The 23,758-nt window shown below is 40.4% G+C and overlaps 1 protein-coding gene across 1 annotated transcript in view; it reads left to right on the forward strand.

Annotated features, from left to right (window-relative positions):
• LOC120396883 (cytochrome b5) overlaps positions 1-19,386 on the forward strand; it is a 28,693-nt gene extending 9,307 nt beyond the window's left edge. Inside the window, exons 2-5 of the mRNA XM_039522074.1 lie at positions 5,825-5,953; positions 11,451-11,480; positions 16,904-16,938; positions 18,040-19,386. Of these exons, the coding sequence (XP_039378008.1) occupies positions 5,825-5,953; positions 11,451-11,480; positions 16,904-16,938; positions 18,040-18,118 (273 nt within the window). The 3' untranslated portion in view covers positions 18,119-19,386. The remainder of the gene's footprint in view (positions 1-5,824; positions 5,954-11,450; positions 11,481-16,903; positions 16,939-18,039) is intronic.
• The last annotated feature ends 4,372 nt before the right edge of the window (positions 19,387-23,758 follow it).

Raw genomic sequence — 23,758 nt, forward strand, 5'->3', positions numbered from 1 at the left:
TGATAACTGGATTTTTTTTTTTTAAATATTTCACCTTCTCCTTTGGCTCCCTCCCCAGCTGTAATAGTTTAAAAGTACAAAGACAAAATGGAAATCATTCTTCCAGGCTTTTGAAAACTTAACTGAGTATAGAACTCATCAGATAACTTTAGTGTCAACTACTTTATTTGGAAAAGCACGCTATACAGTATACCATGTGGGAGGAGTGAGGGGGGAGAGGAATCGGTCATTCTAGGAGCAGTCCTTCAATCCTTTTGAAGTGAGTGGTGGTGGATTAAGTCTAGACCTGTCCCAAATGCAATCAAAGGGCCTGCTGTTATAAAATTCAAGAGCTTGTGGTATTCTGACTCCCTGCCAGTGCTGCTTCCTGCTCCTTATTCCCTATAGTGGAGACCCAAATATTCTGATAGTGACCTTTTCCCTACTATGGATCCAGATTTTGCAAGCTTGCTAACCCATCTTCAGTGCTGGACCCAGATCTGAAGATTCATGGATATTGCCTTAACCCATGGAAAAGTTGCTTAATTAGGGTGGCTAACTTCATGAAGCTTTGAACTCTGACATAGAAAAGGATTAATGACTTGTGCCACTTGGAGGGTTTCAGAATATTAAGTAATACAGACAGTTGACTAAGTTGATAACAGCATTTCAGAAGTTCACTTTATTTGATAAAATTTTTCTAATCACTGTATGCTTTTGTTAAAATTGAGTTTTGTGGAATTTAAGGCCAAGTCTAAAGTAGAAAACTTTGTTGATATTGTAATGTCAGGTGTGTGACTTTTCTATTTTGCAGTGTTTCTGTACTGCCAAAACCCTAGAGTAGATGCAGTTATAGCATCATAAAAGTGCTTTCGCTGATGTAACTTATTTTGCTTGGGGAACTGGCATAAGCAATATCAGGAAAAGCATTTGCGTATAGCTGTGTCTACACTACAGGGGTTTGGTATAGTTCTCCTGATAAAACTTTTCAAATGTAGACCTGGCCAAAGTATGTATTAAGAAATTCCAAGATTCTCCATTAAAGGAAAAAACTCTCTGGTGCAGCATTTGTTTACACTTGAGTTGCTGAAAAATGTCAGATAATCAAACTGAAATAATTTACTATAAAGCAGGACTCAAAATTAACTTCCTGATGTTACATTAAGCTATTAAAGTAAACTGAAAGAGAACCTTGACACAACTTGGAAAGTTGACTTTTAATGACTTTCCAATGGAAAAGTCATTACTTTGAAGCCTAATCTCCATTGACTAGGCCTTACAATTGTCACTTTCATTTGTTAAGAGGGTATAGTACAGTATTATGTTTCTTTTTTGTCTTCTACAGAGAACTGAGCACTTCAGTGGGGATGTTTGTAGGTAGGTGAGTTTGTTTATTTAATGAGTAAGATAAATGGCAAGAGCTTCACTGACATGTAAAGTTTTGAAACATTTGTATTTAATAAATGTTTAGCAGTTCAAGGTACAAATCACTGGGTTATGTGTTTTGTCTATTGTATGGCTGGCAAGTATGTATGACTATCTGAGGTTTGATTTACCCTTAAGTTTTACCAGCATAGCTGTCAGTAATGTGAAAAAAAAAATACAACCCTAATTGGGGGTAGATGCAATTATACTGGCAAAAAAATCCATTTGCTGGTATAATTTATTACATTTGGGGAACTGGCTCAAGCCATACCAGCAAAAGAACTCTTTGGCTAGCATCAGCTGCATCTCTGCTAGGGAGGGCTTTACCATTGTATCTGTAGTGGTAAACCCTTTTAAATGTAGACAAGGCCTAAGTTACTTGCTGTGGATAAGAGATCCTACTTTTAGGTCCTAAGAAGTTCTGAAGTGGTTTTCTTTTCTATTTGGGGGCTATTTATTTCCAAGCATAGTAGATGTAAAAATACTCAAAGCTTTTTTTTTAAAGCTGGATTAACCCTTTCTGAATATTTAGTTATGCAAGTAACTTTGCTGTCCAACAGGTTATGTTGATTCAGTTTGTTAAACATACTGTAAATTTCAAAGGTAGTCAAGTTTAGTGCTCATTTAAGACCTTTGTCCTGGCATTTCACCACATAGTTATCAAAACTGATTCATGGCCAGGATTTGTAATGAGTGCCACATCTGCCTTGTGTAATCTCTCTTCTGCATACCCTCTTTTAACCTTTTTTGGCTCAGTTATTACGCATAATCTTTACCCTTTGTACTTGTTTAGCTTCTCCTTCTTTTGCTTAGTCATTGTGGATGAGCACAGATCTGACTTCTTTAAAGAACTTCTACAGTTACACAATAAATGTATTTAAAATAATGAGAATTAGTACAATTTATGGGTATTTTGGCACTGCCACCCTACTTGAAACTCTGGTAGCAGCAACTGTTTCCTTGTGATAAATGTGAGCCAGGATTATTTTCTTAACTTCGGAAAATGCGGTACACACAGTTCAGAGCTGCAAAAGTGTATAAACAGAGCTTTTTTCTGCTGTGCTTCAACTATAGGGCCTTTCTGTCCATTTTGGCTCAGACACCAGGAAGGAACTTGTCTGTCAGTAATTGTTGTTAATTCATATTTCATATATAATATACAATTATATCCCCAAATCTACATAAAAAATATTATGCTTGCTAAATCAAACACTTCAAGGTTAGATTGCCTATGTAACTTTGATTTGGCTCCCTAGTGTGTTTGCATTATGGCATATGATTATATACTATTTTTTCCTCACAGCCTCCTTGCCTCATTCTGTGATTGGCTAGTTATGCCATATTTTTCATCTTTTCTATTCAATGTTTGGCCTCCAGCTTTAATTAATGTACATCACCTAAACTTTGCTGAATTCAAATATAATTTCTTCATAGGCATTTCTCTGATGCTCTGATCATAAGATCTGACTACTGTGCAAACATTAATTAATCTTCACAACATCTCTGTGAAATTAAGTGGTGGTATCTCCATTTTACAGCTGGGGAACTAAGGCCTAAAGAGATTAAGGCTGAAATTGTCAATGTCCACTAGTTTAGAGAGCCCAAATTGAGACTTTTAACGCCTGATTTTTTTCAGAGTACGTAATATTTTATAGCACATCTTCAGAGTTTAGGTCCAACTGACTTTGGCTGCAATGAGTGCCAAACACTTGGATAGATCTGGTCCTACGCGTCTCATACTGTGATCATATGATTGAGCCCTGGTCTACACTAAGGTCGGGGGTCGAACTAGGGTACGCGAATTCAGCTACGTGAATAACGTAGCTGAATTCGAACTACCCTAGTTCGATTCACTTACCCGTCCAGACGCCGCGGAAGCGAACTCCGCGGCTCCAAGGTTGACTCCGGCAACTCCTCCTGCCGCGGTGGAGTACCGGAGTTCGAACTAGCGCTTCCGGGGTTCGAACTATCGCGTCTAGATCAGACGCGATAGTTCGAACTCCGAGCAGTCGAACTTGCCGCGTCGACCCAGCAGGTAAGTGTAAACGTGCCCTAGATGTCTCATCATGCATATGCAAAAGATAGGTGAATTAAGGTTGCACAGACAACCTTAATTCTGGCATTGCCTAACATCTGAGTGCTTGACTTTGCAATTTGAATGTTCTTTTAACATTGTTTCGAATGTTATATCTGTACACATGCTTATATCTGTACACATACCATTGGATGAAGTATTAAAAACCTATTCTGTGGCACTATTAAAATAAATGTTTTAACTGCAGTGATGCTAGGTGCTAGTATTTTAAACAGTAGATTATTAAATTAAGAAGCTGTTTTAGCATCTAATCATTTATGCTGCTTCACTTCTGGGGTGCAATTTCCCCAATTCTAAGTCTAGAGCAGCAAACACTTCTTATCACTTACATCAGATTGAATACTTTTAGGTGTTGAAGAAAATCTTTCTGAATTGGAAAGCATGGTGTTCTCTTATTCTTATTATGGCTGAGTTCCATCCCACAACTTGATTCACAGCATGATTTATCTCTACCATCTGGTAAGCACTTGTTGAGGAAACCTAGAGAACCCTCAAGAGTGTGTGTCTGGCTGTCTCTGAGGGGAGTGGGATGAGGAAGTAGTATGTTGTGTCACAGATAGGGCCCTACCAAATTCATGGGCCATTTTGGTCCATTTTGCGGTTTCATAGGGTTTTAAAAATCGTAAATGTAATGATTTCAGATATTTAAATCTGAAATTTCAGTGTTGTAACTGTAGGGGTCCTATCCCAAAAGGAGGTTGTGGGGTAGTCACAAGGTTATTGTAGGGGGGGTCTTGGTATTGTCACCCTTCTGTACTGCTGTTAGTGGCAGCACTGCCTTCAGAGCTGGGCAGCTGGAGAGCAGCTCTGAAGGCAGCGACGGCACAGAAGTAAGGATGGCATGATATGTTGTTGCTACCCTTTCTTCTGCACTGCTGCCTTCAGAGCTGGGCTCCTGGCCAGCAGCCACTGTTCTCTTGCCATCCAGCTCTGAAGGCACTGCAGAAGTCAAGGTGGCAGTATCCTGATCCCCTTACAATAACCTTGCAATTCCCCCACAAACCACTTTTGGGTCTGCGCCCCCTGTTTGAAAAATGCTGATTTCCCCTGTGAAATCTGTATAATATAAGGTAAAAGTACAAAAGACCAGATTTTGTGGGGAAGAACAGATTTCACGGTCCACGATGCGTTTTTCACGTCCGTAAATTTGGTAGGGTCCTAGTCATAGATACTGGTTTATGATTTGGGTTCAGTGTAACTTAATTACCAATTACATATAAGTCCAGTTGGCCATATCTGCAGAGAAGTGTTGAATGGATGTTGAGAGAACAGTTAACATTCTCTTTCCATCCCTGTGGTACATCCAGAATAGTTTAAATGAAAAGTCAGAGGAAACTTGCATTGCTTTTGGCTCTGCTCCTTTCTTATGACTAAGTAGAAGACTTCATTCTCCAGTAACCTGAGGGCGTCTTACCTGAGTGCTGATTTTGCTTTTAAAACAGTGTTATCAACTGTGCATTTCAGATTAATTCTGCCTTGCTGTTCTTGGACACTGTCAGCTGAAATCTCACTGGTCTGACTTGTACTGCTTATAGTTATCAGAAATAACTAAGGCAGAGAAGAGAATACTCTTCTCTTTTTCAGGATTAGTACATTTGATAGGTCTTGTGCACAGCAGTAGCAGATTTTTTTCATAAAGAAAATCTGGTTGTGAAACCACATCGGCAGGGAGAATTGAGAAGATGGAAGCATTTTGAATGCCAGCATTCCTTTGTGTTACATTGTGTAGCTATAAGAGTTTGAGGTAACATTTTCAAAAGCAAGGTCTCTAGTTTTGGTTTACAGATACTAGAGAGACTTTAAAGATAGATAAAGCTTTAATAAAGTAAAAAATCATTTGTTGCCCTCATTATTGAAGTCCATAGCGTGTAGTACGTTAGGATTTGTTTCAACTGTCAGAAGTGTAAATAATCCCTATGTAGGAAAAGTGTTGTAGTATTGTTTAAAGTTAATTTGCATATGTATTTAACTTTGTTATGCCTTGACTAGTTCTGTCAGGAATGTCAGATGCTGCTTCTAGCAATTGTAGTCATCCAGGTGGAAGTTTTGAATGAAGAAATTATAGTTTAGAATGTAGGGAAGAAATCAGTTTTGCAAAAGCTAATTGGGAAAAAATAAGGGAAGGGATTTTATTTTCACTCAGTGTGTAACCCATGGGGCTCTTTAAAATATTGAAGAAAATTGAATGTCTTTTAGAACATGCCCAACACATTTTTTTTCATAATCAAGGTCTGGTTTGACAGCTGAAAAATCCTTCCACCTCCTGTGACTTCTGGAAAATACTAGTAACAGTGCATGAGATCTGAAATTTGTATTCTCTCACAGCATCCAGGTGGTGAAGAAGTCCTAAGGGAGCAAGCTGGAGGAGATGCTACTGAAAGCTTTGAAGATGTTGGCCATTCCACAGATGCCAGAACTCTGTCTGAGACATTCATTATAGGGGAGCTTCATCCTGTGAGTACACTATTGGTGTAGAAATATTAATGTCACTACAGTTTTCAGTGTTTAGACATTTCTGTGATAAGCACACTAAAAATAGAGCTGGTAACCGTCTATGCTAACCATACCTTATTATTTCACCACACCAGCTAACTTTGGGTGAAGCCAGACTGCTTTTTCCTGCTCAGGTAGAAGCTGAGAGTCTGAAGTGCTCAGATAATATATCAAATCATAGTAAGGATACGGTTTATCTCTCCTCTTTGAAATGCATTACAGCTGGGGTTTTAACTTAGGTTGACAAATAACGCTACAGAGCACTAAATCATACTGCACTCTCCAATCTGTACATCATGATCTCCCTAAAGATAAGATAATATTCTTTAAAATAGTATATCTGTGAATTTGTGTAAACCTTTTGTAAGGAGTAGTCATCTACTGTACTGAAGGAAGTATTCAAAATGATCATTAACATCTTGCACAGGATATGTAAGCTGAAATTGGACAGGGTCCTGTGTAGTCCATGTCTGTGCCATTTATTTGGAATAGAAGTGAATTTCAGAATCTATGCTTCATTATTTTAAAAAAGTATATTTCTAGCCCTTTTAGTTGTCAAGGTAATATTGAAAACATGAGGAGAGTATAAATAATTAAATGGTTAAAACAGAGTTATAAATCTTCGCCTCCAGCTTCTTTTTTGATCACCATGGAAAATATAACCTGGGCATCACCTTTGATTTAGATCTCTCATGGGTTCCTTGCATCCAGGCTATGTTTAAGTCTTGCTGATTCTTTTGCAGGACATCGCTAAGATACAACCATTCCTGTTTATCCACTCAGCTAAAATTCCTCCAGACTCTTATCAACTCATGTCTCAGTTACTGAAAAAAAATCTTTTTCTCTGGCCCACACACATGCAGTCATGTCCCATTCACATCCATTCAGAATGCTGCTGCAAAGGTCATGTTCCTAGCCCACTGTCTCTTTGACTATCTCACCCTGTTTTTATCCCTCACTGACTCCCTTTTCCCTTTCACATCAAACATAAGCTACTTTCAAGGCCCTTCATGGCCTATCTTAACACTCCTTTGCTCTGATGCCCAGAAAAATTGGGCAGTGTCCAGGTTCGCTGGTGTGTTGATGCCACTGCCTATTGTGTTGACCAGTATTGTTTCCTTGTAATCCTCCTTTTGTCTGTACCCATCTCTGGTCTCTTAATTTACTTTGGAGAATCTTTCTTTTTTGTTCTGCTTCTACTTGTACATCACCTTATACAGTGACATCCTGGTCCATAACTAGGGCTCCTAATTGCTATGGTAATACTACTACTACTACTACTACTACTACTAAAATGATCCCTGAGGCCGGAGAAAATTTGGAAGAACAAATCTAAGGTGAGCTGACACTCATCATGGGTTATTCTGAAACAAAGATGACAATATCAACATTAACTATTTTATTTTTGGGTATTGTAGTAGACATATGCAGCCCATGGTGCTAACCCTAAACTGCTTCACACCTCATGTAAAAGACCCAGCTGTCCCTCACTTCACTGCCAATCTCCAGCTTCTGTCATCTTGACAACTTCTGTGATTTTGTTATGCACACAGTTATCTGAGGTATAACAAACAGGAAACACTGGCATCATACTGTGTGTGGTTCATAATTTATGCTTTTATAAACTGCCTTTTAAAAACTTACCTGAATCTGCCACAAACTTTTCATCTGTTGCCTGAGCGTGCTGTATAATTCAGGGCCATTGCAACAGAATGCCACAAAGCACATCGACCTTCATTAGTTTGCATCTATCTATTGTACGTGTGTGAATGGTGGAAGGAGCTATCAAATCAGGGTAATTCAGTTTGTTATGCAGTAGACTAAAGACATGTATCTTTTAGAAACATAGGAAACGTAAATCTGATGGTGCATAGAATTTTGAAATGCATTGGAGAATTGCGTTCAGTTGAATAAGGAAACATTCTGGGAATTATTTATAAGCAAATGATGTTATCGTCATCACTCCCATAACAGCATTGGTCATTGGGGCACCATCATTGATGAGAAATCAACTAATTGTCTCCACCCCTGACGATTGTGTGTCAGTGCTTGAGTCTCCACGAAGTCCATTCCCGTCCACTCTTTTATGTTGTCAATTAATCTCTTCTGTTCTACCTCTTCTTCTCTTCCCGTGTACTGTCCCTTGGAAGATGATCTTGGATAGGCCAGATGATCTTGTTACACGGCCGTAGCACTTCAGCTTGCACTTCATGGTCGTCAGGAGGTTTTCATATGACCCAGTGCATTAAGTGATGATGTTACAAACCTCTTAGTGACGTGGTCGAAGTAGGAGATGCCCAGGATTTTACCAAAGTATCTCATCTCTACTACCTGTATTTTCCATTCAAGTTCTTCCATAAAGGTCCATGTCTCACATTCATACAGAAAAATGGAGATGACCATTGCATGTAGCAGTTTCAGTTTGGATTCTAGGGAGATGTTCTTATTCCTCCAAATTCGCTTTAGCTTTGCCGCTGCTGCTGCTGCTGTTTGCACAGTTCTTGCCAGAATTTCTGCCTTCATCAGTGATGATTGCCCCCAAATACTTGAACTGTTTTACTGTCTCTAGCTCTTGTCCACTGATGGGGATATGTGAGCTAATCCAGTCACGTTTGTTTGTTGGCAGCTTGGTTTTCTCTGCACTGATTTCCATGCCGTATTTTGCAGAGGTTTCGTCCAATCATTTCACAAGGTTGGCTAGTTCATCTTCACTTCCTGCCAGGTCGTCAATGTCATCAGCGAACCGAAGATTTGAGATTGTTCGCCCCCAATGCTGACTGTGCATATGTGATCATCTAGGGCATCAGTCATTATGTGTCCAAGGAAATGTTACAGTGTGGGTGAAAGAAGGCAGCCTTGCCAGACTCCAACAGTGGTGTGAAACCACTTTCCTATTGTGCCATTGACGAGAACTGCATTGCTGGCCTTGGCATATAGTTGTTTAATGGTAAGAATAAGCTTAGGACTAACATTGTACTACTTCATGGTTGCCCAGAGAGCTTCATGCCATACTCTGTCAAATGCCTTCTTGAAGTTGTCAAAGACGTGGTAGATGTCCTGCTGGTGTTGTAAGTACTTCTCACATAAAACATGAAGGTTGAAAACCTGTTCTGGTACTTCTTCCAGCATGAAGGCCAGCTTGTTCTTCAGTGATACTCTCCGTTTGTGGCTTCAGTTTGTTCAATATGACTTTCAACATCACTTTGCTGGGATGGCTAATTAAGCTTATGGTCTCGTAATTTTGACACAATTGCAGGTTGTCTTTCTTTGGCAGAGTGATTATTAGTGACTTGTCCATGTGGAGGTCCACTCACTGGTCTGCCAGTTCTTGCTGCAGATCTTGGTGAGTACATCTATTACTATTTCTCCTCTGAATTTCATCTGTTTGGCTGGGATAGTGTCAATACATGTAGCCTTTCCGTTCTTGAGTGATTTCCCAGCTGTCTGCACTTCTTCACACAGTACTGGAAAGTCATCCTCCTCTGACTCTGGGCTATCTAGGACACTAGGATCTCCATTTGTCTGGTGGTTGTATTGATCAGAGCAGTAGTTTGTCCACCTGTTCATGATGTTCCTTTCTTCTGTAGGACCGTTCCCTTTTTTTGTCTTGAATTGCGTTAGCTTTGGTCCAGCTTTCCTTTGTCAGATCCTTTACAACCTGGTGTCAAGTATCAGAGGGGTAGCCGTGTTAGTCTGGATCTGTAAAAGCAGCAAAGAGTCCTGTGGCACCTTATAGACTAACAGACATATTGGAGCATGAGTTTTCGTGGGTGAATACGAAGCATCCGACGAAGTGGGTATTCACCGACGAAAGCTCATGCTCCAATACGTCTGTTAGTCTATAAGGTGCCACAGGACTCTTTGCTGCTTTTACAACCTGGAAGGCTCATTTGCTATTTTTATTATTGATAAACTCTTCAATTTTAGAGCATCATTTTTCAATCCATATTTCCTTGGCCACCTTCATTACTTTTTTTAATCTTTCTGCTAGTCGCTCTGTATTTATCAGCTCCCTCGGTGCTGTTCTTGTCTCTCTTAAGTTCTCTTCTGATGTCACACATCTATAGTGTTTCATTTGTGACCCATGGTTTTGTCTTGCGATGTTTCCCAAGGATGTCCATTGCTGCCTCATGCATTAGTGTTGAAACTGTTGGTCACTGTTTCTGTCTTCCTCTAGAGCAAGCAGTGGGGCAAAATTTTCTGCCCATCATTGCTTGGAATGACTCTGCAGTGTTTCGGTCTGAGTCTTTCCAAGTCAAACTTGGTTCTGGTGAATTTCGGCCTGACAATTTTCCTTAGATGCAGCCAAAAATTTAGCATCACAAGGTCATGATCACTTCCAATATCAGCACCAGGAAAGCTCCTTGTTTTAGCTCTGTTAATCCCAGAACAAAATCGGTTTTGCACCACGATGTTGTTGATCTGGCTGTGATTTAGACTATTAGGTGTGTGCCATGTTGATCGTCTGCATGCTTTATGTGCTCCTAATGTGTTTGCAAGATCCAGATTGTTATAGCTGACAAACTCCAAAAGCCTCAATCCCCTCTCATTGGTTATCGCATTACAGAATGGCAAGATTATTGTGGCCCTATCTGCCTGTGCGTCAGTACCTGCTTTAGCATTCTAATCTCACTATACAATCAGGATATCTTTCTTGTGTATATCCATGATGTCTTTGGAGCTGATTGTAAAAATCTTCAGTTTGCTCATTGTCAGTCTGCTGCAGGGGTGTAGACTTGTACCACTGCCTTTAGATGGATGGAAATTAGCCTGCTGGACATTGGGCGGCACGCTAATAATGAATTCTTGATATCTTTATGCACAAGAAATCCTGTGCTGTTGACATGTTTGTCCTTTCCACTGTAATAAAGTACATAGCCTTCTTCTATGTGCCTCTCCAAAGTTCTTCCATCTGACCTCAGATTCCTAGGAGGTGCCAGGTGTATTGTTCCATTTTGTATGTGAGTTCTTTCAACCTCCCTATTTGTCTGAATGTCCCTACATTCCATGTGGCTATGGTGATGTTATCTCTTCCACGGATCCTCTTTGTTGGGGTTACACCAGTAGTATACTTGTTGCATCCGCTCTGGTGGGAGACTGATGGAGCGGTCATTATTAACCTGGGATGCAATCAATCCGATATGGACATGGTTGACTTGCTCATCACATGTTGTGTCTTGGGCAAATTTCTAACCTGATGGAGCCCATCCCTCTCCCGGCAGCCCCCTCTTAGTTGCCTCTTACGAGATGCAGGAGGAGCAGTGGGCCTATTCTGTCCTCAGACCCACACCCTACTAGATAACGTATGGCAGTGGAATACAGCTTCATGATCTTAAGTCTATACTGTGGAAAAAAAATTAGTGGCACAGCATTGTTAACTGAAACTAGTGACCTTCTCAGAAATCCTCTCTTGTACACTTCATTCTTGTCTAATCATTTTCCCCTTATTTTCTTGCAGGATGATAGAGACAAAGTTCAGAAACCAACGGTAAGTGTCATCACTCTGAAATCTCAAATCCAGTGTTTCATCTGGACACTGAGGTTTTTTGCACACAGTGTACAGACCGAGAGACAAAAGGACACGAAGGTCAAGTTTACTTTAAAAATAAAACCTTAAAGTAGTTTAAAGTACTGTACTTGCTGTGAGACCCCCTGTCAATCTGCGTGGCTTTATGGTAAACATTTCCTATTGTCTAAAAATGTTTTCTTCTGTTCTTGCTAAAATCTCCCCTCTCACCAAACAAAATAGAAAATTAATTCCGGTCTCTCATTGTTTCACTGTATAGAAAGTACCATCAAATGCACAAATTAACTATTCTTTCTAGTTTTTAAATAAAAAATAATCTTCAGTGTTAAGTGTAAAAGTCAAACTTTTAGGCGCAGGTTAATAAGTTGTCTTTGTTTCAGTTTTGTATGAACAGTTGTGAATAGAGCTGACAGGTTTCTAATTACCTCAACTTTTGCAGTGTAGCTCTTGGCAAAATGGGCACAACTCACAAATATTACAAGCATGACAGTTACCACACTTGTACACAATTAAGGTGAAACTAGAATAAAATTGCATCAGGTCTGAGCTAATTACACCTTCTCTATCAACACCTGAAACATTTTAGGTTAGGTAAACACAGAATACTACTACCATGGATTTTTTTTTTGGTGCTACTTCTGTATTTACAGGACATACACCCATGTATCTACAATTAAAATAAAGCCATGGGAATTAGTAGAAGTGGTGCCAGCAAGTTGGAAGTCAGCAGCAAATTATGGGATTTGTTTGGATTCTGATGCTTGTTTGGATTCTGATGCTAGTACACCTGTAGAAGGTGCAGCAGAATGCCCATTAGGCAATTAAACTATGCAGTCTTGCTTGCTAATTATCTCTTCCAAAACTTAGTTTCCTGGAGACTTACCCACCCCGTCAGGGATGTCTTGGTGCAATTATAAAGAGAGCACTAACTTTGAGAGCCCCCCAAATAATTTGCTTTGAAAAAAGTATACATTTCCTATTACTCTCTAAAAATATTTTTAAAGTACTCTAGTAACATTAACTCACCCACTGTTTATATGTTTAACAACTAAACTATGTATTCTATACAAGATTCCAGGATTGTCACTTTGTGTCACTCTGAAGCCTATTATGTCTCTAGAGTCAGTGTGAAGCTCTGGAACAGCAAGCATAATGGAGGGCTTTTTTTGTTCAGAATATCACTGGGTTTTGCGATCTGTTACCCTCCAGTTTTTAAGTTTTCCATCACTTTGACTTTACAGATTACACCCACCTGGTGCATAGCTATAGTAAGGCATCTCAACCTTTTTCTTTGAGGCCCTCCCAACATGCTATAAAAACTCAGGGCTTCAGCTGGGGAAAATGGAGGGCAAGCTTGGGGTTCTGGGCTTCAGCTGCCTGGCATGGGGGAGGCCTTGGGCCTTCAGCCCCACGGGGCACCTGGGGCTTTGTGGCCCCCCACTTTAGAAATGCTGTCCTAGAGCGATAGCTGAGTTAATGCACACTTAATTTACATATAGCAATTTCAATGGTTGTGTGGGGGAGACTGTACAGATAGTGGGTTACTTGACCCAACTGCCTCCTGCACAAAGCAACATGTCTCCCATTACAACCCTTCAAGACAAAAATCAATGCAACCACCCACACAACAATCAGCAGACAAAACAATCTAAACACTCACAGCATCATAGACCCCTCATTCACCACCCATACAAATCTATACAACTCTCCTAGTACAACACAACCCATAGACAAATCAGCACAACCACCCACACAGAAAACAACCAGCGTACACAATAATCTTAAATATCACTCTGAAGTCTAAAATGTCTGAGTTGGTGTTAAGTGGTGGAAACAGTTAACAAGCATAGCTGAGATCTTTTTGTTTAGAATATCACCAGTTTTCAATCATCACTGGGATTCACGGCCATCCAATTTTTAAGTTCTCAATGGCTTTTAGACACATGGCTTTACAAATTACCCCTGTGCAACTGCTCAAGCTTTCAGCTACTAGTAGTTTAATTAGTAAACTAACTGCTACATTGAGCAGATTTTAATGAGAACATTAACTTTATTTTCTGACTTTCTGTTTAAATGTGTAACCTTAGCATTGCAGTTCTTTGTGTTTTGGAAATTTTTTTTTAAAAACAAAAATTTCTGACTTTAACTGATTGTCTTGAAGTCCAGATGTCCCTGAGATAAATGGGATGGTGGATGAGTGAGTTCTCACAATTGCTCCTGCTGTTTGGCTGGAGGAACTGTTAAGGGGTGGATTAACAGGGCAGCAGCACATTTGAAAAATGTCATTAAAGAATATAAACACTTAAGAACTACAGGCCAGTCAGCCTCACGTCAGTCCCTGGAAAAATCATGGAGCAGGTCCTCAAGGAATCAATTTTGAAGCACTTAGAAGAGAGGAAAGTGATCAGGAACAGTCAGCATAGATTCACCAAGGCCAAGTCATGCCTGACTAACCTAATTGCCTTCTATGATGAGATAACTGGCTCTGTGGATGAAGGGAAAGCAGTAGGCGTGTTATTCCTTGACTTTAGCAAAGCTTTTGATAGTCTCCCACAGTATTCTTGCCAGCAAGTTCAAGAAGTATGGGCTTGATGAATGGACTATAAGGTGGACATAAAGCTGGCTAGATAGTCTGCCTCAACGAGTAATGATCAATGGCTCCATGTCTAGTTGGCAGCCAGTATCAAGTGGAGTGCCCCAAGGGTCGGTCCTGGGGCCACTTTTGTTCAATATCTTTATTAATGATCAGGATGAAGGGGTGGATTGCACCCTCAGCAAGTTTGCAGATGACACTAAACTGGGAGGAGTAATAGATACGCTGGAGGGTAAGGATAAGATACAGAGGGACCTAGACAAATTAGAGGATTGGGCCAAAAGAAATCTGATGAGGTTCAACAAGGACAAGAGCAGAGTCTTGCACGTAGGATGGAAGAATTCCATGCACTGCTACAGACTAGGGACCAAGTGACTAGGCAGCAGTTCTGCAGAAAAGGATGTAAGGATTACAGTGGATGAGAAGCTTGATATGAGTCAACAGTGTGCCCTTGTTGCCAAGAAGGCTAACGACATTTTGGGCTGTATAAGTAGGAGCATTGCCAGCAGATCGAGGGACGTGATAATTTCCCCTCTATTCGGCATTGGTGAAGCCTCAGTCTGGAGTAGTGTGTCCAGTTTTGGGCCCCACACTACAAGAAGGATGTGGAAAAATTGGAGAGAGTCCAGCGGAGGGCAAGAAAAATGATTAGAGGGCTGGAGTACATGACTTATGAGGAGAGGCTGAGGGAACTGGGATTATTTAGACTGCAGAAGAGAAGGAGAGGGGATTTGATAGCTGCTTTCAACTACCTGAAAGGGAGGTTCCAAAGAGGATGGATCTAGACTGTTCTCAGTGGTACCTGATGACAGAACAAGGAGTAATGGTCTCAAGTTGCAGTGGGGGAAGTAGGAAAAACTTTTTCACTAGGAGGGTGGTGAAGCACTGGAATGGGTTATCTAGGGAGTTGGTGGAATCTCCTTCCTTAGAGGTTTTTAAGGTCAAGCTTGACAAAGCCCTGGCTGGGATGATTTAGTTGGGGATTGGTCGTGCTTTGAGCAGGGTTGGACTAGATGACCTCCTGAGGTCCCTTCCAACCCTGAGATTCTATGATTCTATGAAGATGTGTGGGACCAGGCTCTGTGTTTCTGAAGGATTTACACAGAGATAGTTCACTCTTTCAATAAGAATTGGTATTCCTTTTGTGAACAGTCCCAGCATCCTGTGTTTTAGTTGAACAAGGAAGACTATGCATTGTAACATCACTGGGCTTTGTAAAATATTGGCAAATGCTTGAGTATATTCAGTAGTGACTTTTTTCAGTTGCTGATAACCTGTCTTTAATTCCACTCTGAAGAGTGGATAAAAATCATGATTTAAAAAAAGGTTTTCATCAATTTTTAAAAAGCTAAAGTTTTTATTTCCATGTTGCTAGTTCTTTACTTTCTTCCCAATATATAGTCCTAAAACACCTCCTTTAGCAATTTGTACTTGTTTCCTAATTGTTAGTGGAATTTCAGTTTTCCATAGATTTTCTGCTAAGGAGTTTCACGTTTTTAGATCTGTGCTGAACGACAAGTCCAGGAGCTCATTGTTGTTTTTTTCCTGTGAGAACAACACTAAATTATTAAGCAAATAGCCTGTGCTATCTTTATAACCAACACTATCTTCTGATGTGTTGCACTTCCATAAATCAAGAAAACTGAAATGTTTTGACCAGACTATATTCTCCATTAGGAGTTGCTGTTTGAATTCACTGAGATTTGTGCTCCAAAGTCTCTTAAGTGTTTTGAAAATCCCACCCTTAATGCCTATCCAGGAGTTATAGGAGCCTAACTTTAGGCTCCGGATTTCAAAATCACAGTAATTTTAATGTATTGGAAGTCTAAATATCTAACACTAAAGCAATATGCTTTTGACATGGCACCAATCTAATGTCACTAATGAAGTTGTTGAATACAGTGTTAACCCTTGATGTGAATACTTATGCACATGCTTAACTTCAAGCACATTGGTGGTTCCATTGCTGTTAATAGGGTTACTCATGTTAGTAAAGCTATATACCTGCTTAATTGTTGATCAGAGTCTAAATGTTCAATATTTTGTTTTTGCCTGTAGCAGTTTCTTTAAGTTTGAAGACATCCGAACAGCAGTGGCTTTATTTATTTATTTATATATATATATATATATATAACTTTAAAGTTGCAGTAGCACAAAACTTCAAATTAGTTTTACAAAGCTTCAGTATGATGTAAATTAATCACTCCACCCTCATTCTCATTAATCACTCCACCCTCATTCTCAATACAGAATATTTACATACAAATTTGGAGTATTTAGCTTGAATTATTGGCAACCAAGATGCCTTGGACCTAAAATGATTTTGCTTTTCTATTGCAATAATTCAACCTTTGAAATGTTTACCTGAGATTGAAACAAGCATGGAAAGTTTAGGCCCCAAAGAATATCTAAACAGTTCAGAGTCTTCATATAACCTTAACTACAGACATTAGTGCAACCGCTAACTAGTAAGAGAGGGACATTTAAAAAAAAAAACTACTTGGCAACAATTTTAGGTAACCATTTTGTTATAAATGAGTTATAAATTGCAGCAGGAAACATGGAATTAGAATGTTATCTGATTAGCAAATTACTACTGAAGCTTTTAACTATAAGGCTGCCTTCATCCAGGCATGAAAGCTGCATTTGTGCCTTGCTTTGGCTAGTTGTTGGGAAAAGGTACAAATAAAAGTGTTATGATGAATCCATTTCCTTTAGCCAGTTCTCTGCGGGGAGGTGAGGGGAAATTGCCACTTATGTTCAGTATCTTAGTTATGACTTTGTTTTTCAGGAAACACTTATTACCACTGTGGACTCTAATTCCAGGTATAGTATGGCTTGTAATGTCATAAATTAAAACAGAATGGTGCTTCATGGTTGCCCTTCCCTAATTCAATGAAGTGTGTGTGGGGGGGAAATACTGTTCAGTTCAAACTACTAGCAAATAAGATGCTGGATATTAAGGGCTTATCAATGCTAGGAAGTTAATTTGTAGTAAGATAAGGAGTGAATTTAAAGCAAAAAGGCATTCATGATGAACTCCCTTGTGTGGACACACTCATTCTAGAATAAAGAGCATCCACATAGGAATAACTTCCTGTGGAATCAGACCCTAGGAATGGATGACATGTGAAGGCTGTTGCCATATGTAAATCCCAGGTTTGCTCTCAAAACTCTCCAGGGCATCTTGTCATCTTACCATGAAGATTTTACACTTTATCTTGAAGTTAAGAGGTTACCTTGTTCTAGAGAAGAGCTGGTATGCTACTAATGCAGGAGAACTTACTAGTGCTGCTGCTGCTGTCGCCAGCTACTCTGGATGCCTTATTGATAAGCATCAGCTCAGAAAAGTCTTTGCTATTGTTGCTGCATCTAAGTTAAATATAAAGAGGATTCTGGGCTAAACGTAGAGCAGCATATATAGTAGAATTTAAAAATGTGCACAAATGTTCCGGGCATTTCAACACAATCCAGCCAGAACTTAATGCATTAATACTGTTCATTACATAGAGGAATCCTGTGACTCAAGAACCTTCCACATCACTTCCAATAGAGGAATTGAAGTACCAAAAGTTTTATTGGGAAAGCTCACCTGTATCTGCTCTTCAATGGATGGCACAGTTCTGTGGCGACAAGCCATGGCTTTAAGTTTGACTGGGATCTTCTTGTTCTCCAATCAGCAAACTTATAAAAACTTTATTTCAAAGTCTAACCATGGACACTATCATGTTGGCTGGCAAGAGCATATCACCAGCATTTAGTACTAGACTAACCTAAACACTCCCCCAGTCAAAGGCTCTTATCCTCATTTGAAGGGTGGAAAAGGAAGAGATTACAAAGTAAACTTTATAAGCAATAAAATATCACATTTGTAATTTAGCAGCTGTTAGACATTGCATGAAAATAATTCTCACTGATTCCTTCTAGTTGGTGGACCAGTTGGGTGATCCCAGCAATAGCAGCAATTATTGTGGCCCTGATGTATCATTTCTACATGTCAGAGTAAGCATCCTACTGAGAACCAATACAAGGAGAGACTGATTTGGGAAAGAAAACAGAAGCCATCTTAACCCACTACACTTCCTGACAAAAGAATAATAGCTGAAAAGAAATTTTTAAAATTGAACTTTTCCAGATAACTTTCTGCTGTGCACTTTCTTCTTAATGCTACCTTTTACTCACTGTTTAAGCGCTAAAGGTAGTGTGTATCTTTTGTATAACAGTTTTATTCTCTAATGAACCATTTGAGATAACGCTGATTTCTGTATTACAACAGACATGTATGTACCAGCCTGAAACTTGTAACATTGCTTCTTTAATGTTTATTAAGGCTCTGTCTGAATTTAATATGAATCCGTCAGCCCTAAATAACTATGAAAACTGGTGGGCATGTGTCCATGAAAACACTGTTCATTTTACCTTTTACCCATAATCTTGTATTCTTTGCTTGCACTCTAGCACTGCTTTCAAATCAATTGTTTTTTCTTTCTACATAAAGAAACAAATTCCATTTTTTAACCTTTTTATTTAAAAATAAAAGGGAGAAAACTCTGTAGTAGTAGGTCTAAGGGTCTGTAAAGCTTGTAAACATACATAGTGTGTAGCCTGTACAATGTGTGGACCTACATGTCAGGCTGTACAATGGCCTACTTAAAAGCTTCCTGACATCTTGGTACCTAGGACTGGTACAGAGTGCTACCATAAAAAAGCCAGATTGCTTAATTCAGTTGCTCTTTAGAAAACCATCACCTGAAGCATAGTGAAAATGAAACTTAGGATAGATAATGTTTATATGAAGTGTCCCAATTATTTTCCTATCTATTTTGAAAAAAAAACACATACAAATCAAAAGCTCTTTTATTGGTTCTGCCTTTTTGGGGGGAAAATATTTTATGTAATTTCCACAACAGGTAATTTTTCTAAATGGAGCAAAATATTGCTTTTTAGCAACCAGAGCTCTGTACTGACATGACTATAACACATCCTACAACTTGAGTCAAATCTTTAGGAAATCTTCAACTTAAAGCTATGGTTCCTAGTGAGTGAAACTCGTTATCTAAATCTGCACTAATGACTCAGTTTACTGTGCTCCTTAGTACTAAGGAAAAAAGGTAACATACAACTTGTACTTATCATGAAATAACTCCTTGGGATAGGAATCTTGCTGTTTGCGTTTTCTGGGGCAATGTTTTTAACTTCTGCTACTATATTTTCTATGTATTCGTATGCACAATATTCATGAATAAAAGCAAATCCCTGGTGTATCTTCCCATATTCCTAAAAATTGGATTTTCTGTCTCTCAAATGTATTAATACCAACTCATCAGATGGATTTTTCTATGGGTATGTCTACACAGCAATGTAAGAGTAGGATTAGTGGGCTTGAGTCAGCTCACTCGTGTCAGAATCCAGGGCTTGAGTGTCCACACAGGTTAACCTAGGTTAAGGATTTTCTCACCTGTGCTTGAACCTGGAGCTCTGGTGTCCACACTGCAGTGTATGGACCTGAATCAAAATAACCCTATCCAAGAGTGTTTAGTGCCCTGTACCCCGCAGTGTCGTCACTCCAGCCCTACAAATGGATTGCATTGTGGGAAAATGTTTTCTAACTGATGGTGCTATTGAAGGAACTCAGGTGCCAATAAGGAGCACGTGAGTACGTAAACTGCATAATTAGCTATTTTGGTGGCTGTCTCAGTAGAATGAATGCAGTTTGAGACGACTTTATACTGAATTGCCATCTAATCTGAGGATTGGTTTCTCCACTAGACTGAGTCACATGGGCAGGAAAATGCCTAGGTGCACTTGTTCTGAGGATAATTAGAACATCTGTATCCAGGGCTGTCAAACTATTACAATGAAACTTTGCTATTCATTTTTTAAATGGGATGTGCACTAAAGGTGTTTTTGTTTGATTTTTAATTTATTTTTGTCTGGTTTTAAGTTTGACACAAATTGTAAGTTTCACAGGAAAAACACACACTCCAGCCTGGCTGTTGCTGGCTACCATGAATCCCTAGGCCTTGGGGTGTAGTGTGCTCCAGCACTCCCTAGGGAGACACCGGAAGAGGGACCAAGCAGCTGCCCTAAAGGGAGTGTGAGCAGCAGACCTACTGGCTCACCACAGCTGCTGGAGACATTACCCCCGACGCCCTGGCAGTCGGGAGCCACCGCCCGCCTGTCAACTTTGCGGCCTGTTCTGGCCAAGCTGCACAGCAGCAAGGAGGAACTGGAGCTGCCACTGGGAGGCTGTGGGGAAGTTTTGGGGCTGGCCCCCACTCACCTGCCCTCACAGTGCACACTGCCTGGTCACACCTGCACATGCAGCCCCAGGAAAGGCAGTGGGGGCCAGAGAGGAGTGGGACCAACTGACTGCCTTGCAGAGAGGGAGCAGCCAGGCTGCTTGGGGTCATCCCTCCCCTGGCTGTGCTGAGCTGGGAACTCTGCCATTACCCCACCCTGCAGGATAGCTACTTGGCTCAGCACAGCCAGGGCAGGGATGCCCCCCCCCCCCCCCCAATGGCCTGGCAGCCAGGAGTTGCTTTCTGCCTGTCAGCATTGCTCCCTGCTCTGGGCAAGCTCTGTGCCAGAGTGAGGAGGAGGATTTTTGGGACCCAAATCAAGCCGGGACTTTGCATGTAAGAAAGCAATAGGGCTTGGACTCTAGATCACAGCTTAACAGGCTCAGACCCTGCAGGGCCTGAGCCTTACGCACAATTGGTGTGTGAACACAGGAAGGGTTAGGCTTGAGCCCAGGCTCAAGCCTGGCTTATGTTGTTGTGTAGGCATACTGTGAGTCTTTAAAAGACAATAGAGTGTGTGAGCTCCCAGTGGCAGGGACAGTGAGTTCCTCCAGCCCTGGGGCTGTAGTGGGGGCACAGAACTTCTCTGGCCCTAGGGCCAGAGGATCGAGCTCTCACTGCCACGGCCCTAGCTCTGTGACCTTGCCAAATGTATCCCAGAAGTTGTGGATACATTTAGTCAGGTGGCTCCACAGTGCACAGATTTTTCATTGAAATGGGGTGTGTGTGTGTGTGTGTGTTTAATGTGCCTCTCCAAAAGCTGTCAAACTTAAATTCCTGCACCACACCCCTGCTCAGCCAGAAAAACCTGTATGAAAGGGCTTTGGGAAAAGAAACATTTGGAGATCTACTGTAAGTTACCCCGTTTCATTGGTGCCAAGGGAAGGACTACAGTGCTTGCCCTCTACTGTCGCATATACGCAGGAGCCCAGGCCTATAGTCTGTGTCCCTGGTAGTTCAGCTTGATTGGGATAATGCTATGAAGGGAGTCTAAATTAAGCAATCAACATTTTTTTAAGTGCCAAATATTACTAACTCAAATATTTACTGTGTCAGCTAAGTTCTATGTGCAAATTTAGGGGGAACAAGTCACACTTTACACACACTAAACTAAATATTTTAGAAAACTTAGAACAAATGAAAATGGTGACATTAAGTTTTGATGCATTTTAACTCTTCTTTGCACTGTTCTCTGAAAATTCCACATGTCTGTGATATGGAGTATAAATTGTCCCTCTATAGAAGCAGAGTTGATATTTTTTGTTGTACAAGGTGAGATGCAAAAAGTAAACAATAATAGAAGTGTTTTGGGGTATCCTGGTATAGATGATGTGTCAGAACTTTTACCTGTCTTTCTTTTTGAATCTATATTTAAAGGGTGTATGGAAGAAAAACAGTGGTAATCTTAATTAAATTCTGACTTTTAGAAACTGACTGATAAGAAATGACTACTGTGCTATCATAGAAATAACCAAGGAAGTAAAATTGCAGGTGTATAAAGTAGGACATGTTCAGTCTGGAATCAAGAGCAAATGTGATAGTATTTACTGTATCTTTAGACCATCGGCGCTGATTAAGCCTCAATTGGAGTATTGTGTTCAGTTCGGGCACCATGTTTCAGGAAGGATGTGGACAAATTGCAGCAAGTCCAGAGAAGAGTGACAAAAATGATTAAAAGTCTAAAAAAACATGACCTATGAGGGAAGATTGAAAAAACTGGGTTTGTTTAGTCTAGAGAAGAGAAGACTGAGGGGGGGACATAGCAGTTTTCAAGTACGTAAAAGGTTGTCACAAGGAGAAGGGAGAAACATTTTTCTTAACCTCTGAGGATAGGACAAGAAACTGGGCTTAAATTACAGCAAAGTTTAGGTTGGAAATTAGGAAAAACTTCCTGTCAGGGTGGTTAAGCACTGGAATAAATTGCCTACGGCGGTTGTGGAATCTCCATCATCGGAGATTTTTAAGAACAGGTTAGATAAACACCAGGAGACTGGACTAGATGACCTCTCAAGGTCCCTTCCAGTCCTATGATTCTATCTGTAAAAAAGTGCAGGAGAATGAAGGGAAGCTGATCTTTAATGGAAATCATAGTTGAGCATCTGAACCCTTTAAGCCCTTCTGAAAATCCCTTCCCTAGTCTTCTGACAGTTTGATTTTAATAGTTGGTACTAATTTTTGCTTGCAGGAACTTTTCAGTGGTGCACAGCTAAAAATCAAAGGTAACTTTTTTGCATTTGTTTACAGGACTGGCCTGCTGCCCTGACAGCTCCATTATTTTTTTTCATCGAATGCATTATTCCTCACAATTTGCTCTGCTTGCAATTTTAATCTGAAGTGGTGAATATCGTTACCCTCTTGTCTGGCCCCTTTGCATCGCTCAGGTACTGCAAAGCGGCCAGGAACTGTCCTAAAAGAACTGAGGTTTCCTCTTGTGTATGGGAATCCTAGGATGGCATAAAGCCAGAACAACTTGTTTTACCCTCCTCCTCCCCTGCATGAATCCCAGCATATACAGACAGGACTTTGCATAGTGTTGGGGAGGGATCAGTGCAACCAGAGTCCCTCTTTTGTGAGATGGAGAGCTGTGTGTGTAGGATATCACCATGCACAGATCCAGAGGCATGATCTAGTCCACTTTGCTGCTAATCTCCATCTTCCTCTTGTGCTTTCTGGAAAGGCACTCAGTCTTAATTACTAATTAGAGGTTCTAACAATTAAGTAGTCTAGGCACATCTGTGCTAACATGAATTTTGTGACTCCTAGTTGTACTTTAATATTCTGGTAATTGGAACAAAACCAGCATAGCTAAACCCTCAAGTTGAAAGTCAATTGAGTTCACTGTACTACCCATTTTTTCTTTCCTTGCTATCTGACATGTTGAGATTCTCATTAAATTTCCCTTTTGACTCCTATGCATGTTATTTCTCCTTTTATTTCAGTGTCTTTAGTTAGGATTCTATTTCATTAATAGTGCCTTTTGAGATTTTATTGTAGTTTTTCTCCAACTGGGTCAAAGGCTAAGAAAATACAGTAGAACCTCCGAGTTATGGACATCTCGGGAATGGAGGTTGTCCATAACTCTGAACAAAATGCAGCTCCAGAAGTTCACGATCCATGCCAGGTACCAGAGGCAGCTAGGCAGTTTCTTTGCAGGCAGCTTCTTTCCTGGGTTGGGAAAGCTTGTCCCCCTCCCTGCATGGGTGGGGAGTGAGAGAGGGGTGGTGGTGAAAACAGCTCCCCCCCCCCCTTCCTAGCCAGAGGAGCGGGAGGTGAAAACAGCACCCACAGCTTACGGGAAAGCAGTGCAGACTCCAGTGCTACTCCTGCTCCAGCTTCTTTGGGCT

Source organism: Mauremys reevesii, linkage group 2, assembly GCF_016161935.1.
Source record: "Mauremys reevesii isolate NIE-2019 linkage group 2, ASM1616193v1, whole genome shotgun sequence".
Classification (NCBI taxonomy): Eukaryota; Metazoa; Chordata; order Testudines; family Geoemydidae; genus Mauremys; species Mauremys reevesii.